Genomic DNA, 15897 nt, shown 5'->3' on the forward strand with positions numbered 1-15897 from the left:
ACCACTACATGGCCACAGGAAGAAATAAACTATTAGTATACTCTACAATATGGATGAATCTCAAAATAGTTACGCTGAATAAAGGAAGTCAGGCCAAAAAGGAGTACGTGCTTTAAAAACAAAAGTATACGCTGCATGCTTCCATTTATGCAACATTCCAGAAAATGCAAACATTTATTTTGACAGAAAAAGCCTATCACAACAGGGGGCAGGAGGAAGGGATTAAGAGGCATGAAGAAAACTTTAGGGGTGATGGATATGTTGATTTAGTTGGTGATGGTTTCATGGTATATACATATGTCAGAACTTATCAAATTGTACACTTTAAACACATACCATTTATTGTAGTTCGATTATACCTCAACAAAGCTGATTTTAAAATAGAGTTCATTGATGCTTTTAGGGGTCAGAACAGTGGTTACCCTTGGGTATGGGTGGGTAAACCAGAAGAGGGGGGCCAAAGGGGGTGTCTGGGGAGCTGATGAGGGTCTGGGCGCTGGTTGTAAAGATGTGTTCCACTGGGGGAAACACACGAGGTGGGCACTTCTCTATGTATGTGATACAGCTCACTACTGAGACCTGGACCAGAAATTTGCTTCTGTAAGGGGGTGGGAGGGCAGGGTCAGAGTTTATGGACGCCTGGGTCCCGCAGTCCCAAAGCCCAAGCTGACACCTGACAGCATAGAGGAATGGGCGTGAGGTGGGCTTGGGCGTTTCCCTTACCTTCCGCTGCAGGTCTCTCATCTTTCTGGACCGTTCTCCTGGACAGGCGGGGTGGGCTGGCTGTGGTGTAGGCCCTGGTCCTGGCTCTGGGGGCTTTTCTGCCTGGGCCTGTCTCTCCTCTTCCTGCCCCCGGAATGACTTCGGGCCAAATAGCCTGCGGGCCATTTCCTCGGCATTTTCCAGCCGGAGCCCCAGCTAGGAAAGAAAGCCAGGGACTCAGGGAGGAGTAACCCAGTCACAAGGCTGACCAAGAGCTATGGGGTTGGAAGCTTGAACAGGGGGCCCTGAGCTCCCCAGGGTCCATCCAGGCCCAAGTGCCAAAAGGTTCAATCTTAGAAAGTCATCAAGCTCCAGATCTACTTGGCAAGTGCCACAAAGCAAGAATTCCTACTGATTCTTTAAGCCCTGGTTCAAATGTCACCACCTCTGGGAAGCCTTCCCTAAATTCCCATATCATTCCCTTCACACATTCCCCCTCCCCTCCCCCAGCCAAATGTATCACTCCTTCCTCTGAGCGTCAAGCACACTACTCCAAGGTCACACTCATACTAATCTGTGTGTCTCCCTTGCAAGATCCTGAGTTCCATGAGGGCAGGGACCTATGTTTCATTCACTAAGCACACTCAATCCCTGGTGGTATGGTTAATTCTGCGTCTACTTGACCGGGCCACGGGGTGCCCAGATATTTGGTCCAACAGTATTACAGGTGTTACTGTTAGAGCATTTTTGGATGGGTTTAACATTTTAGATCAGTAGACTGAGTCAAGCAGATTGCCCTCCATAATGTGGGTGGGCCTCATCCAATCAGTTGAAGGCCTGAATAAAACAAAAGTCTGCCCTTCCTCCAAATAAGAGGGAATTCCTCCTGCCTGACTACCTTCAGACTGGCACACTGGTTTTTTCCTGCCTTCAGACGGAAACTACACCATCAGCTCTCCTGGGTCTCCAGCTTGCTGACTGCAGGTCTGGGACTTGTCAGCCTCCATAACCCTATTGAAATAGTCCTATGTCTCTGGAGAACCCTGACTAACAGATGAGCTGGTTGATTCTCAAAATTTGATGGATGAATGAACAAGTCCCTCCTTCCTTCCATCTGCCCATCCATCCACTCACTCTTGCATCCTTTCTTTCCATCCTCCCATCCAAGTGTCTCTGAGAGCATTTGCAGAGAAATCACCAGAGGGTCAGCCTTAAGCCCAGCGGGCAAAGTCTGGATGATAGATTCCCTGTTCTCCATAAATTAGAAAGGGTTGGGATACGGCACAGAGCACCCTCCCTCAGACAAGCTACAGGGACCTGGGGGGAAGAGATGGAAGGGTCCCAAGGCAATCCATTACTTTAAAGTTTGCTGGACAATAAAGAAAAATCGACACTTGCCAGACGCACACACAAAAAATAAATAAAAATAAAGTTTGCTGGACATACGGCCTCAGAGATCTTCCCTCTTCTGCTGCTGCCCCCCACAATCCATTTTCCACACAACAGCCAGAACGTTCAAGTTATCACTGGGCAACTCAAAACCCTTCCTCGACACGGCCCTGCCCCCTCACTGTGCTCCCATCTTACCATTCTCCTGCACTTACTGTTCTCTACTCCATTTCTGTTCCTTAAACACACTAAGCCCTTTCTCTTCTCAGGGACTTTGCACATACTGGGCCCCCTCCCTGGAAGGCTCTTACCTCAGCTTTTCACATGGCCGCTTTTGTTCATCCTTCAGACCTCAGCTGAAACTTCACCTTCCTAAACACACTACTTAAAGTTGGCATCGTTTTATCCACGTGTCTACTCATTTCTTATCTGTCTACCTCTCTGGGCTGTGAGCACCAAGCGGGCAGAGATCATGTCTCTCTTATTCATCATCATAGTCTCAGAGCCCAGCACAGGGTCTGGCACATGTCAGGTAGAAGATGGATATTGTCCAATGATGACAGGTGGATAGATGGATGCAAGGATGGATAGATAAGTGGGAGAACAGATGAAGAGATGGGTGGGTGAGGAGACTGATAGATAGATGTATGGGTGGGTGGAAGGGTAGATGAATAAATAGGTGAATGAGAGGGTAGATGGAGAGATGGGTAGACAAGTACATAAATGAATAGATGGATGAGGATAGAAGGATGGATAGGTGGATGGATGGACAGAGAAGAGGTATAGACGTATGGAAGAGCAGGTGGATGGAGGGGTAAGTGGGTAGGTGACTAGGTGGATGGATGGGTGGGTGACTGACAGAATAGATGATTGAGTGAAAGTGTAGATGGAGAGATGGGCAGGAGGGTACATAAATGGATAGATGGATGAGAGGGATTAATGAGATGGATAGATGAATATATGGATGGATGACAGATGGGGTGTGAATGGATGGGTGGGTAGGTGGGTGGAAGGATGGATAGGTGAGCAGCTGGATGATAACTGGAAGAATAGATGGGTAGGTGAGAAGGTAGATGGAGAGATGATGCAAAGTAAATAGATGGATGAGATGGATGAGAAGGATGGAGGGAAGGAGGGATGGGGTGGATGGTAGTTGAATGGATTTATGTATGAGTCAGTAGGTGGGTGAATAGATGGGTGGATAGGCAGATAAATGGGTGGGTAGATGTCAAGAGCTGGAAGTATAGACGTGAGAGTAGATCTATAGATACAAGAGGTGATAGATGGAAAGATAGGTGAATGGCCCCAAGCCCAGGAGAGGCCCTGAGGAGAAGCAAGGCCCCCTCTTACCTCTAGGAGGTTGAAGGCACGACCAAGGGCATGGACAGTCAGGTTGGCTGTGGCAGAACGGGGAAGGAAGGAGGCCGGAGAGAAGAGAAGCGTCCCCTCCAGGTTGGCTCCCAGGCTGCCCGATGCTAGAAGAGACAGGATCAGTATACACCACACCGTTAACCGGGTGGGAGCTGGCCACCAAGGGGCCATCGCCGGAGACAGGGCCAGACACACAGTGCATCCTCTTGGCCAGGATACGAAGCTCAGACCTAAGCCTTATCAAGGGCAGAGGGAAGGTCAGAACAGAAGGGTCACAAATGTACCCACACCTGCTGATAAGCAGAGAGGGGGCAGCCAGAGCACCCCACCCCCAGACTTGCTGAGTAGTTGAGGGGGTTTGGGTACCTAAGCTAGAACAGGGTCCCTTTTTGATTCTGATTAATTACAAGGAGGCAGCTGTCTCTCTTCGATGCTAATCTCCTTTTTTCACCCAGGAAAAAGCAGTTCTCAAATTCACAGCCCTCAGCAGGCAAGAATCCATGAGAACTGAACAACAGTGTTTCACGGATATAGCATTTCTTTTTAGGATAACCCTATTTTTACAGAGTTAAATTGATCTTCCACTAATGGTAGGGATAAAAGGTTTCCTTTTAGAATAAGTGTAAGTTTAAAAGAACCAGTTTAGAGAAAATATGGAAGTACTATTCAGTTGAATGCTATGAAGTAGCTCATACCTAACTATTTTTTAACTTCCAACAAAAATGGCAGGTGCTATTTTGGATATAGCAAAAAAATAAAAAATCAAGCAAGTGGCATATGAATATTTGACATTTGGGAAACAGTATCTTTGATCCACATGTCCTCAGGAGTTAGAACCCCCAGGTCCCCAAGCCTTTGTGGTCCCACAGCAGGACAATACCTGCCCAGGATGCCCATACCTGAGCAGAAGGTGACGTCAGAGTAGGATGAGTATTTCCAGGTCTCTGGATGGAACTCTTGGCTGACAATGTCCTCAGGGATGGCTTCCCGGAGGGCCCGTTTCAGGGGATCGCCCGTCTCCAGCAGCTGCAGGAGGTGACTCCACACAAAGGAGCCCACTGGAGTCCCAGCGCAGCCAGCGGGGAGGGGAGGGGGGAATGGTGAGGGAGGACCCGGAGCTGGCACAACCCAGAGAAAAGACCCCCCAACCCCCCTTCCTGGGTCCTGCTATTTCCACCCACCAGGGGCTTCTCAGGAGCCTAGCTACTGAGAACCACGCTCTCTTTGAAGAAACGGCGGCAAAGAGCAGTGCCTTAATGGAACTTAGAAATCTAGCCTGTGCAGGGCATTCTGACATGGCTTCCAGAAGGAAAAGGGGGGTATTGTGGGCAAAGCCCTGGTTTGAAAGTCAGCCCCGAGTCTGAATCCCAGTTCCACCATTTATGAGCTGTGTGACCTTGGGCTGGTTACTCCACCTCTCTGAGCCTTAGTTTCCTCATCTGTAAAATGAACTATAATGACCTATCTCTCAGGGCTGTTTGTGCAGAGCAGTCAAGGGCAGAGCCTGGACCTAAAGGACTGAGTATCTGAACGATACTGAAAGGGCTGGGAAAGGGGTGACATGCAATCCGGGACAGGGACCCTCTGAGGCTCTCTAGAGTGGTAAAAATGAAATGAGAGCACCAATGAGAAAGTCCAACAGAGGATATTATTCTAACTGGGAACCCCAATCCTCTTGCTTGTCCCAGAGGATGTCTCAGAATGCCCAGCATCGAGCTTCTGGAACAATCCACATAGAACAGAGCTGAGTCTGCCTTTTGTTTCCATCAGGCAACATGCAAGCCTGATACCCCAGGGCCTCCATCGAAGCTGTCCCTTGGCTGATCCCCTCTGAGGGGCTTGGCCCAGTGGCCTATTGATGCAGAACAGGCCCCTCTCCCACCCCCATTCCACCCTTGAACCTGCCAACAGCGGTCTGCAACTTCTAGTAGCACCATTTCTTTTCTTTTTGGCAAGGGGGCGGGGTTTGCTGTTTCTTTAGATGGTAGTTTAGCAGTATCACTTCAGACTTTTAAATGTGTGCCCCTTTACGCTGGCTACTTCTCCTCTGGCTAGATTAGCACAAGGGCCCGGGAGTGGATATGTAGAGAGATTCATTTTGGTTGTTGTTCCTCATGGCAGAAGACCTGAAACAATCTAAGTGCCCATCGGTGGGGCTGGTAAAGTCGATTACGGTTAAGCTCCTAGTGGAACACCGAACAGCTGTAGCTCAGAGTCCAAGTGTGCCAATGTGGAAGGAGCTCCCAGACGGACTGAGGAGCAAAATGACATGTATAACATGATCCTGAGTTGCTACTGCTGTTAAGGAGATACACGCCCATGTCCATACATACACCACACGTCCTGATGGGACACACAAGAGAACTGGTCACAGTCAGTACCTTCAGGAAACAGGACTTAGGGATCAGGAGACATGGAAGGCAGACTTTAACTTTCCATTTATATTTTGCCATCTGCTTGGAAATTTTGGCTACATAGTCGTAATAACAATGGTGGTAATAACATTAAAAGTAACAGCTATGCACACAGCTCTTACAATGTTCTAAATGTCTTCCTGTACTAACTCATTTTATGCTTCCTCTGTGAGGGAGGTATTGTTATTATCCCCATTTCACAGATGGAGATGGAGGCTCATAAAAGTTCAGTCACTTGTCCAAAGGCACACAGGTAGGAAGTGGCTGACCTGGGATTTGAACCCAGGCTGGCAGGCCCCAGGCTCTCAGCTCACTGTAAATTATGTCAACTCACTGTGCATTACGTAAAAACTTTTTGAAAATTAGTTGAACCTATTTTTTGAAGTTCCACCTGTTTAAAGGGAACTCTCTGACCCCACAAGGGATCTGAGATTCGCAGACACTGTCCCTCCTCTGCCTCGAGTCTGTCCTCCAGGTACTATGCCATGACCTGACCAGAGCTAGAAGGGAACTCAGCGACTTCCACCCCACTTTACAGATGAGGAAACTGAGGACCAGAGAGAACCAACTTCTCCAAGGTTGTTCAATTGCCACGTGGATGAGGGGAGCATGCAAGGCCACCTGTCCAGACAGTGTGCTAAGAGAAGGGGAGCGGGAAGGGGACAGAACCCCTGACGGATGGAGCGTGAGCGGGCTCCCGAACCCCTGCGCCCACCAGGTGGCACCAGGCCAGCCCCAGCCCCCCAACCCCGACCTGCAGCTGCTCACCCTGGGTGGACGGTTCTCCTGCCTGGGTGCGCCGCACCTGGGCAAACACCTCCTCGCCCGGGCACCTCATCAGTGCCAGGTAGGCATTGATGCGGATCTCAGCATCCTCCTCGGGGCTTTGGTACAGGCTGGAGAGCACGGATCGCTGCTTCGGGCAGGGGGAAAGTCATCACTCAGGGACCACCCACCTCCACCCAAGAGCACGATGTCCCCTCATCTGCACTGGCTCCAGCAGGTGGCCCCGATGCCCTGCCCCAGCTCTCCCGACGTCTCCAGAGCTCTCTGGACACTCTCACCTGTGGCCCGGTTGCGGGAGGTGGTAGGTTCCCCAGTCACTGCTAATCCCCATCCTCCCACAGGCTAGCCAGAAACAGATAAACAAGTGGGCATGGCTGCATTCCAAGAAAACTTCATTTACAAAAACAGCACAGCACAGCGACTGACACACAGGTCTGCCCCAGCTCCTGTTGGTTTCCTTCATAGCACAGCCATTTACCCATCCACTCATGCAGCAGTATTTACTGAGCACCTATTATGTGCCTGGCAAGGTGCGAGGTGCTGGGTGACAATTATGAGCAAGACAAACCCAGCTTTTATCCACCTGAAGCTTACATTTTAGTGCAGAGAGACAGACAGTAAACAAGGTTAATGTGTGAAATATATAATATGTTAGGTAATAATAACTGCTAAAGAGGGAAAAATAAAATGGGGAAGCAGGAGGCATGGGGGGCTTGAAAAGGTCAATTTCAGGTGAAATAGCCAAGGAAGACTGACAGCAAAGTGATTTCTAAGTAAAGGCCTTCCAGAGGTAAAGGAGTAAAGCCTGGGGATATACAGGGGAAAGGAATTCCAGGAAGGGAGAACAGCATGTGCAAATGGCCTGAGACAGAAGTAAGCCCTGCAGGCTTGAAGAACAACAGGGAGACCAGCGTGGCTGGTGAGGAGTGGGGAGGTGGCGAGGGAAGTAGGAGGTGAAGCCAAGAGGTGCTAGTGGGTCAGTGGTCAGACCACAGGTCCTGATGAGCCATTATAAGGACTCTGGCTTTGACTCTATGTGAGACAGGACCCACTAGTACAGGGGTCAGCAAACTTTTCCTGTAAAGGGAAAGATAGTCAATTTTTTTTTTGCCTTTGCAGGCCATGCAGTCTCTCTTGCAAACTACTCAACTCTGCAGTCGTAGCAAAAAAGCAGCCCAGACCACACATAAATGAACAGGCACAACTATGTTCCAACAAAACTTTACATACAAGATCAGGCAATAAGCTGGATGTAGACCATGGACCATGGCTTGCCGACCCCTGAACCAGAGCGTTTGCAGCACAGGTGGCTTATGTATAGTTTGTTTGTAATCATATACTTATTTGTATATTTATTTGATAAATATATTCCTCCCACATAGACACAGGCTCTATGAGAACAGAGACCTGGACACCTGTTCACGCAAGTACCTACCACAGTGCCCAGCATATAGCAGGTGCTCGGTAAATGTGATGAATGAATGAGCAAATAAAGAAGTGAATTAACAGTGGTTTGAGACCCACTACTGCCCAATGCCAACCACGATGAAATAACATGCAGAAGCTCACGTTTGCAGAGCAGGGAACCCTCCGGAAGGCCTGGATGGCCCCCAGCCGGATCTCAGGGGGGCAGCTCCTGAGGGACGCACAAGTGCTCAGCTTGGGGGTGAGAGCTACGGCCGCCAGGCCGGCATTGCCAATGGCCTTCAGCACGAGCTGGAGCTGAAACAAGATGGTGGTGGGGCCTTGAGGCCTGATGGGTACGCCCAGCCCACCCATTCAGCCTACAGCTCGCCCACTTGACAGGGACCCCATCAAGGGGCCGTGCCCAGGATGGGGCTGTCCTCACCTGATCAGCATCCGAGGGTTCCTGGAAGGTGCAGTTGGCACCCAAGGCGTCTTCCAGGATCCTCATGAGGGAGCCAACACCAGGCAGCTGCCCGCAGGGCCCGTCCAGAGACACACAGAGGTTATGCACCAGAGCTGAGATGCCCAGGAAGGTGCTGGGGCTGGCCTCCGGGGTCTGAAGCAGTGGCTGGGGACAGAAACCGGCCCCCCAACCCCAGCCGAGAAGCCTGGTAAGTGGTCCTTCACAGGTTTCACCATGTGCAGATCTAGGGTGCTTCCTAAAAATACAGAGGCCCCGGCCCCCCACCCCTGAGGGTCTGAATAAATTGGCCATGGTGGGACCTGCATGGAGCATTTCTTAAAACACCCCAGATGACCATTTATGTGCATCGAGGGTGGAGAACCACACCTCAGGGTGTGGGGACAGGGGACATTTGGTAATGTCTAGAGATGGGATGTTGTCACAAATGGGGGACAGTGCTGCTGGCATCTAGTGGGCAGAGACCAGGGATGCTGCTAAACATCCTCCAAGACACCGGACGGCCCCACAACAAAGAATCCAGCCCCAAATGTCAACAGTGCCAGGGTTGAGAAACCCTGGGCTAAGTCACCAGTCTGGGGGAGCAGGGTGGGGTGGTGAGATTTTTCTGGGTGGAATATGGTGAAGAATCTCCGACAAAGTGTCAGGGCCCACCCCGGGTGGTGGCACGGCTCTGCCACCTCCCAAGATACATGAAACGTGTAAGAAATAAAACCAAAGTTCTCTCTCTGTGATCAACGGGCAAAACAAGTAAGCCAGCTGTTTATGCCCTTCTGTAAAGCTGCACGAGACACCAACCATCTCTTCTGGGACCACAGGATCCCCAAGTAGTGGTCACAGTCCCCTGTCTACAGCAGGGGAGACGGAAACCAGACAAGCTGTGTCCTGCCGCCCAACCAGGCTGGTTTTCTCCAAATAGCATCACCCACCCCCAGTTCTGGGAGTGAGAGGGAAGAACTGGCAAGGGCTGAGAGAGCTCCCAGGCCACTGGACCTCCTGCTCGTCAGCTGGGGCAACTGGGGCCATGCTGTCCTGGACCTGGTGGGGGCTTGAGGGCACCCAGCATTGGCTTTGCTCTTCTCCCAGGGTCTTGATAGGAAGTTGGGCAAAAAGGCGGGAAGAGGAAAGGATGTGCTCTGGGTGGAGACTGTCTTTAACAGAGGCGGCGCTGGGTCCAATCCAAAAGAACCCAAACGGAAAGGCACGGCCAGTAGCATTAGGGTAAATGGTTAGCAACTGCCCAGCCCACCTACTGATGAAAGCAGCTCTTTTGCCCCTTTCCTGTTCACCCATTTCTGTCCCCGCCCCTAACCCTAAAAGCCTAATCATAGGAATGAGATCACTAAGCAGTTATAACGAAGTCCTCCTGACTTATGCTTTTCTGAATGCACACCATGCGTTGCCTAACCTGTTGATTCTTTTCCTAGATAAAAAGAAGAAAGAAGAAAGTAAGTAAGAATAAAGAATGACTAGCTCTCTACCCCCAATAGCCCCCTAAGGAATCCTGCAAGCAGATCACGCGGGCAAGATAACATCTGAAGAGAGAGTCAGCCAGTCTGCATGCAGAGAACAATGCAGAACTCAATCTCCTGCCCCAGTGATTCACTGAGATTCTCCCCCATGTTTCCCTTCCAAAACTGTCATGGCTGAGCAGAATCTTCAACGTTGGTCTCAACACACAAGTCCACCTTCTCCCCAGACTGCCGGCTTTTCTGATTAAAGCAACTTTCCTTTCTACTGACACTTGCCTCTCGAATTATTGGCTTTTTAGTGGTGAGCAGTTGAACCTGAGTTTGGTAACACAGACCCAGGAAATAAGAAAGTCCCTTGTGTATAGTGCTTGCCAATTTCCATGGTGTAAATGCTCCCACCCTGGCCGATTTGAGCTGAGTCACTACAAGGGATCTGGGAAGAGATGGGGAGTCAGCAGCAGGCACACCTCCTGTGACTGGTCCACACACAACACAAGCCATGCAAATAAACCTGAGGGTGTGGACACGGGACCGCATAGTAAGAGCATTAGAAATTATCCATCTCTCAGGGCTTCCCTTGTGGCACAGTGGTTAAGAGCCCACCTACCAATGCAGGGGACACAGGTTCAAGCTCTGGTCTGGGAAGATCCCACATGCTGCGAAGCAGCTAGGCCTGTGCGCCACAGCTGCTGAGCCTGCGCACCACAACTGCTGAGCCCGGGTGCCACAACTACTCAAGCCCGCCCGCCTAGAGCCTGTGCTCCACAACGAGAGAAGCCACCACAATCAGAGGCCTGCTCACCGCAACAGAGACCCAATGCAACCAAATATAAATAATAAATAAATTATCCATCTCGTACCTTTATTTTAATATGATTTCTCTAACTGCAAGCTTAGATCATTTAATTTTTAATAATGGCTATGTTTATCAATCAGCTCGAAAACTACCTGAAAATCAAGACTCTCCCACAGCACATGTTGGGGCCCTTTTTGGTCTGGTTCCCTGAAGAGCAAGAGGAGAGCCAGCCCTCCTTTGGGGGTCAGACTGCCCAAGCCACCCAGCTCAAACAGGCCCCTCTCTTCTGGGGGCCTTGCAGTGGCAGGGACTCAGACCAGGCTGAGTCGGAGGAGGGTCACTCCAGCTGCTCAGCAGAGCTCCCCCAGACGCTCAGCCACACTTACCCCAGGGCACTGAAGCTTTCAGCTGAGAGGAAGACAAAAGTGGGGGGGCGGGGGTCTCAGAAGAGGGGAGCACTGGTTCTAGGCCTCTCGGAGGAAAAACAAGAAAGACGTATTTTATTTAATAAACACACAGCACTCCCTATGTGCCAGGCTCTGCTGTTAACAGGGCACACATGTCACCTGCTTAGAGCCTGAGACACAGAGAGGTTAAGTAACTTGCCTAAGGTCACCCAGCCAGAAAGTGGTAGAGCCAAACTTGACCCTGTAGGGTCTGGTTCCCAGGCTGGGAGCTCCCCCTGCACTCACTGTTTCTCAAAATACATATTCTGGGTTCATTTGTGAAAACCAGACCTGGGCACTGGGCATCAGGCAGTGGCCTCTATTATTCCTACAGCCCAGAGCAGGGACTGCCTGGCAGCCTGGGGGAAATACAGCCTCTGCACCAGCTATTCTTCCCTTGGGTTCATGGTCTTAACCAGGTCTGTGTGTCCATGCAAGCATATCTGTGTGCGTCCATCTCAGTGTGTGTGTGTTTTAGAATCTCAGTGTTTGTGGGTGTGTGCATTCCTGGGTAGGTGTGCACGTGTCTCAGTGTACATGCATGTCCCAGTGCGTGTGTATGCACTCATTTGAGTGTGCCCTGATGTGTGTGTGCACATGTACTGATGTGGGTGTGTCCCTGTATGTACACATGCAAGTCCCAGTGTGTGAATGCATACTTGTCCCAGTTTATCCTGGAGGGGGGGGGTGTCCAGATGTGGGTGGATGTCCCTACTTGTCCCTGTGTGTGAGTGTCCTGGTGTGTGTGTGTGTACATGTATAGCATGTCTGTGTGAGTACATCTGCATGTCCAGGTACACGTGTGTGAGTCTTGGTGTGTATGTCTCAATATGTCTCAATATGTGGGTACGTGTGGATATGCGTCCTCCTGTGGGTGTGTGTCCCCATATGTTCCCATGTAACCGTCTTCAGGGTATACGTATGTGAGTCTTGGGTGTGTGTGTGTGTGTGTGTGTTTCCTTTGTGGAAGGAACGGGGACCTGTGGCTTGGAAAAGCATGTTATTCCAGATTTGGCAAATGAAAACAAACACTCTGTTTTCCTAACACAGAGGAGGGAAAGCAGGGCTCAGCTGGGACGCAGGGGTTATGAAAAGATTGAGAGAAGCCACTCAGACCCGCGGGATGAGGGTTCCTGCCTGCCAGAGGCCTTCACCTCTGCCCGCTCTGCCCCAGGAAGGCTGCCAGCGGGAAGGCAGGGCAGACTTTGGCCCTCCCAGGGCCGAAGATGGAGCCAGAAGCCTGGGAGGGCTCTGTGGGGAGGGCAGGACAGCTGGAGCCACTGGTTTGCTGGGAGCCAGGCCCCACCTGGGAGCTACAGGGCCAGGACAGCTGGGTCAGTGTCAGGCCTGGGCTCTGAGGGTCCAGACAGTAATGACCCTGCTTGTTTGATGGCTGCCCTGGGGGTCTGTCCAGAATTGCCAGCCTCCCTCAATTTCACAAGAGTCAGAACACCAGATCTTAATGCCAAAATCTCTGACTTAAAAAGGTTTGGTTCAGGACTTCCTTGATGATTCAGGGGGTAAGACTCCACACTCCCAGTGCAAGGGGCCTGGGTTCGATCCCTGGTCGGGGAACTAGATTCCGCATGCACGCAGCAACTAAGAGTTCGCATGTCATAACTAAGACCCAGTGCAGCCAAATAAATAAATAAATAATAAAACAGTATTTTGAAAAAATAATTCAATTAAAAGTCTGCTTAAAATATTCAACTTTCTCTTTTTTTTAATTTTTAAAGATGGAAAGATAAAATCATCCCAAAGCCTACGACCACTTTTCCAACGTGACTTTAACACCCGTTCATCTTGTCCCAAACCCAGTTCCTCATAACCAAACCAACCCTCCCCAAAAGGCCAAGCAATTAAGCTGGTAGGAAAAAAAAAAAAACATAGGAAGCACCATGACCTTGGGGAGGTGAAGCACTAGCTGGAAAAGATTGATCAGCTGGACTTCACCAAAATGAAGAACTTCTGCTCATCAAAAGACACCATTAATACAGCCCAGCAACAGAACAGAGCAAAGTCCCGACACACACGTGTGCATGCACACGCAGCATGGACAGAATCTCACAGAGAATGTGGGAGAAAGAAGCCAAACTCCAGATGCACACGAGCCCACGGGTGTGAACGTCAAAAGCAAGCAAAACCTAGTGATGGTCAGAAAAGTCAGAATCACCATCGCCTTTGGGGTCACCGACTGGGAGCTGGAAATGTCCTATATCTTGTCCATGGGTGGTTATACAGGTGAACACGGATGCGAAAACATCAAACTGGATACTTAAGAGCAGTGCAGTCTCCTGAATGTATAGTTTAAAATGTAAGAACACACACCCCCTAACTGTAACGTGGGACCCTGGGCGGGACCCTGGAACAGACAGAGGACATTAGTGGAAAAAGCAGTAGGATCTGAACAGCTGGAGTTGGTTAACGGTAAGGTAGCAAGGTCAGTTTCTTAGTCGTGGCAAACACTTTCTGGTGATTTAAGATGTTAATAATGGGGGAAGTGGGGAGGGGTGTACAGGAACTCTCTGTACTATCTTTGCAACTTTTCTGTAAATCTAAAATTGTCCTAAAATAAAAAGCGTATTAAAATAACCTCTTGCCTTCCTCCCTCCCCCTCCCCCTTTTTCTCACTCCCCTCTCCCTCCCATCCTCCCCCTTCAGGCTGCACAAAGCAAGCCTGCATCCCCAGCACATGCCCAGCACAGCACACGTGCATCCTTGTGACAGGTTGAGAGAACAAGCAAATACAGTCCAGAGAGGTGCAAGCTCTGGTCTAGCAGGACGAGAACCTACGAGAAGCAGGCGAGAGAAGATCCTGGGCTCCAAGACAGCTGAGGGACCCTCCTGCTCTGCTCACAGCCTGTCCCTGGCAAGTGGTCACAGCAGGGACACCAGTGCGTACATAAAACTTAGCCCACGTCAATAACAACTATTAGTCTGCACTATCACCCTACGAGTTACCCCCACTGCACAGATGGGCACCCGAGGCACAGAACAGTGAAGCATCTTGCCCAAGGTCGTGCTGGTAGGGACAGGGTTGGGTTCTGAAGCAGGGGAATCAAGCACCAGAGTCTGTGCTTTTGGCCACTGCATTCATGCCGAACAAACAAGCAAGGAATAGGGAGCCCGACCCTGCCCAGCACTGGCTGAGCCCCCGCAGGCCCTGGATGGCACTGATGTACCTATGGCCAGAGTGTCACCTGCTAGGCCATGAGCTATGGGCAATGCCCCTTGGGGCCCGGCCCTCGCCTGGCTCCAAGTCAGTGCCCGATTCCCTAATGAATGGAGCCAACCACACAGCCTGGAACAGCCCCACTGCAAACTCTGGAGTTGTGGGTCAGGGGTCAGGCCAGGGGTGAATGCTCCCTACACTCCAACTGCAGAGTGGCCAGAGCCCCTCCTGCATGAGGGACTGAAAGATCCTGCTGGAGACCCCCTCATCAGCCAGCACAGGGGTCCAGGGACCCTGGCTGGCCCATCACCCCTTCCACTCCCCACTGGTGACCTCTGAATCCTGGCCCACTATCAGTCTGGGACAGCAGGGTGAGGACTGACAAGTGACCCCACCACCAGCTGAGTGAGGACATCTCCCATGGTCCAAGGGAAAGGCACAGCAGCTGCATCACCCAGCTACCCAGCCTCCTTGGGCCTCAGTTTCCTCATCTGTAAATTGGGAGTAATAAAAGCACCTACTTCACAGAGGCATCGTGGGGGTTAAATAAGACCTCCTTGTGTTGTCAGAACTTATTGGCCTAGTTTCACATGCTTTCCTAATCTCAAGATTCATTAAATATGCTCGATTACAGGAATAACAGCGGCTCTAATTTAAAGCGCTTGGACTCTGTGCCAGGCATCAGGAGAACCGCTTCACATTCAGCATCTCATTTCTCACCATGAGCCCAAGAGGGAAGTACTGCTCCATCCCCATCTTACAGATTGGAAAACAAGCTCAGAGAGATCAAGTCACTTGCCTAGGCTCACACAGCTGGGAGGGACACTGCTGAGACTCCAACCCGGATTTCTCTGACCTGCCTCCACTGGTCCCACGAGGCACTGGCACAAAGCCCAGAGGACAGAAGATTCCCCCACCCCTCTCCACTGCATCCAATCAGCAGTGGAGCAGAGGAGGGATGACCCGGGGCAGGGTGGTATGCAGAGGCTCACCAGCAGCGCGTGGACCATGGCATCTGTGGGCTGCGGGACAAAGGCCAGTGACCAGAGCCACGCCTCTGTCTCATCTGCCTCCAACTCCCCGGACACAATGAGCTCCGCCATGAGGCTCACGCAAGGCTTGGTGCCACAGGAGGGCAGGGCATCCACCAGCGGTCGCCTGAGATGGAGAGAGGCCCAGGGAACATCATGATGGCAACCCACACACCCCAGGAGCCTTCCAGGACATCTCTTGTGAAGCCTCAGGTCATCCAGGAGCGATCAGAGGCTCGGAGAGGTACAGCAGGGACTTGCCCACACTCACACCCCCGGGAAGGGGCCGAGCCGGGCCTGGGAACCAGGCAGCCTGGCCGGGGGCCTGTGCTCTTAGGGCCACAGAGACACCAGCAGCCCAGTCTAAACCCCTGCAGTTCTGCCTACCCTGGAGACACAGCGGTTTGGGGCGACATGAGTCCCTGCCCAC

General features: G+C 51.1%; 1 protein-coding gene across 1 annotated transcript in view; it reads right to left on the reverse strand.

Annotated features, from left to right (window-relative positions):
- Positions 1 to 15897, reverse strand: part of LOC307063034 (uncharacterized protein) — a gene marked incomplete at both ends in the record, with an annotated part of 141439 nt that overhangs the window by 101283 nt on the left and 24259 nt on the right. The window contains 7 exons of the mRNA XM_079719028.1: positions 724 to 918; positions 3442 to 3566; positions 4362 to 4520; positions 6645 to 6789; positions 8232 to 8384; positions 8512 to 8697; positions 15429 to 15594. Of these exons, the coding sequence (XP_079575154.1) occupies positions 724 to 918; positions 3442 to 3566; positions 4362 to 4520; positions 6645 to 6789; positions 8232 to 8384; positions 8512 to 8697; positions 15429 to 15594 (1129 nt within the window). The remainder of the gene's footprint in view (positions 1 to 723; positions 919 to 3441; positions 3567 to 4361; positions 4521 to 6644; positions 6790 to 8231; positions 8385 to 8511; positions 8698 to 15428; positions 15595 to 15897) is intronic.

The sequence above is a fragment of the Hyperoodon ampullatus genome (genome assembly GCF_949752795.1).
Source record: "Hyperoodon ampullatus genome assembly, chromosome: 14".
In the NCBI taxonomy this organism is placed as follows: Eukaryota; Metazoa; Chordata; class Mammalia; order Artiodactyla; family Ziphiidae; genus Hyperoodon; species Hyperoodon ampullatus.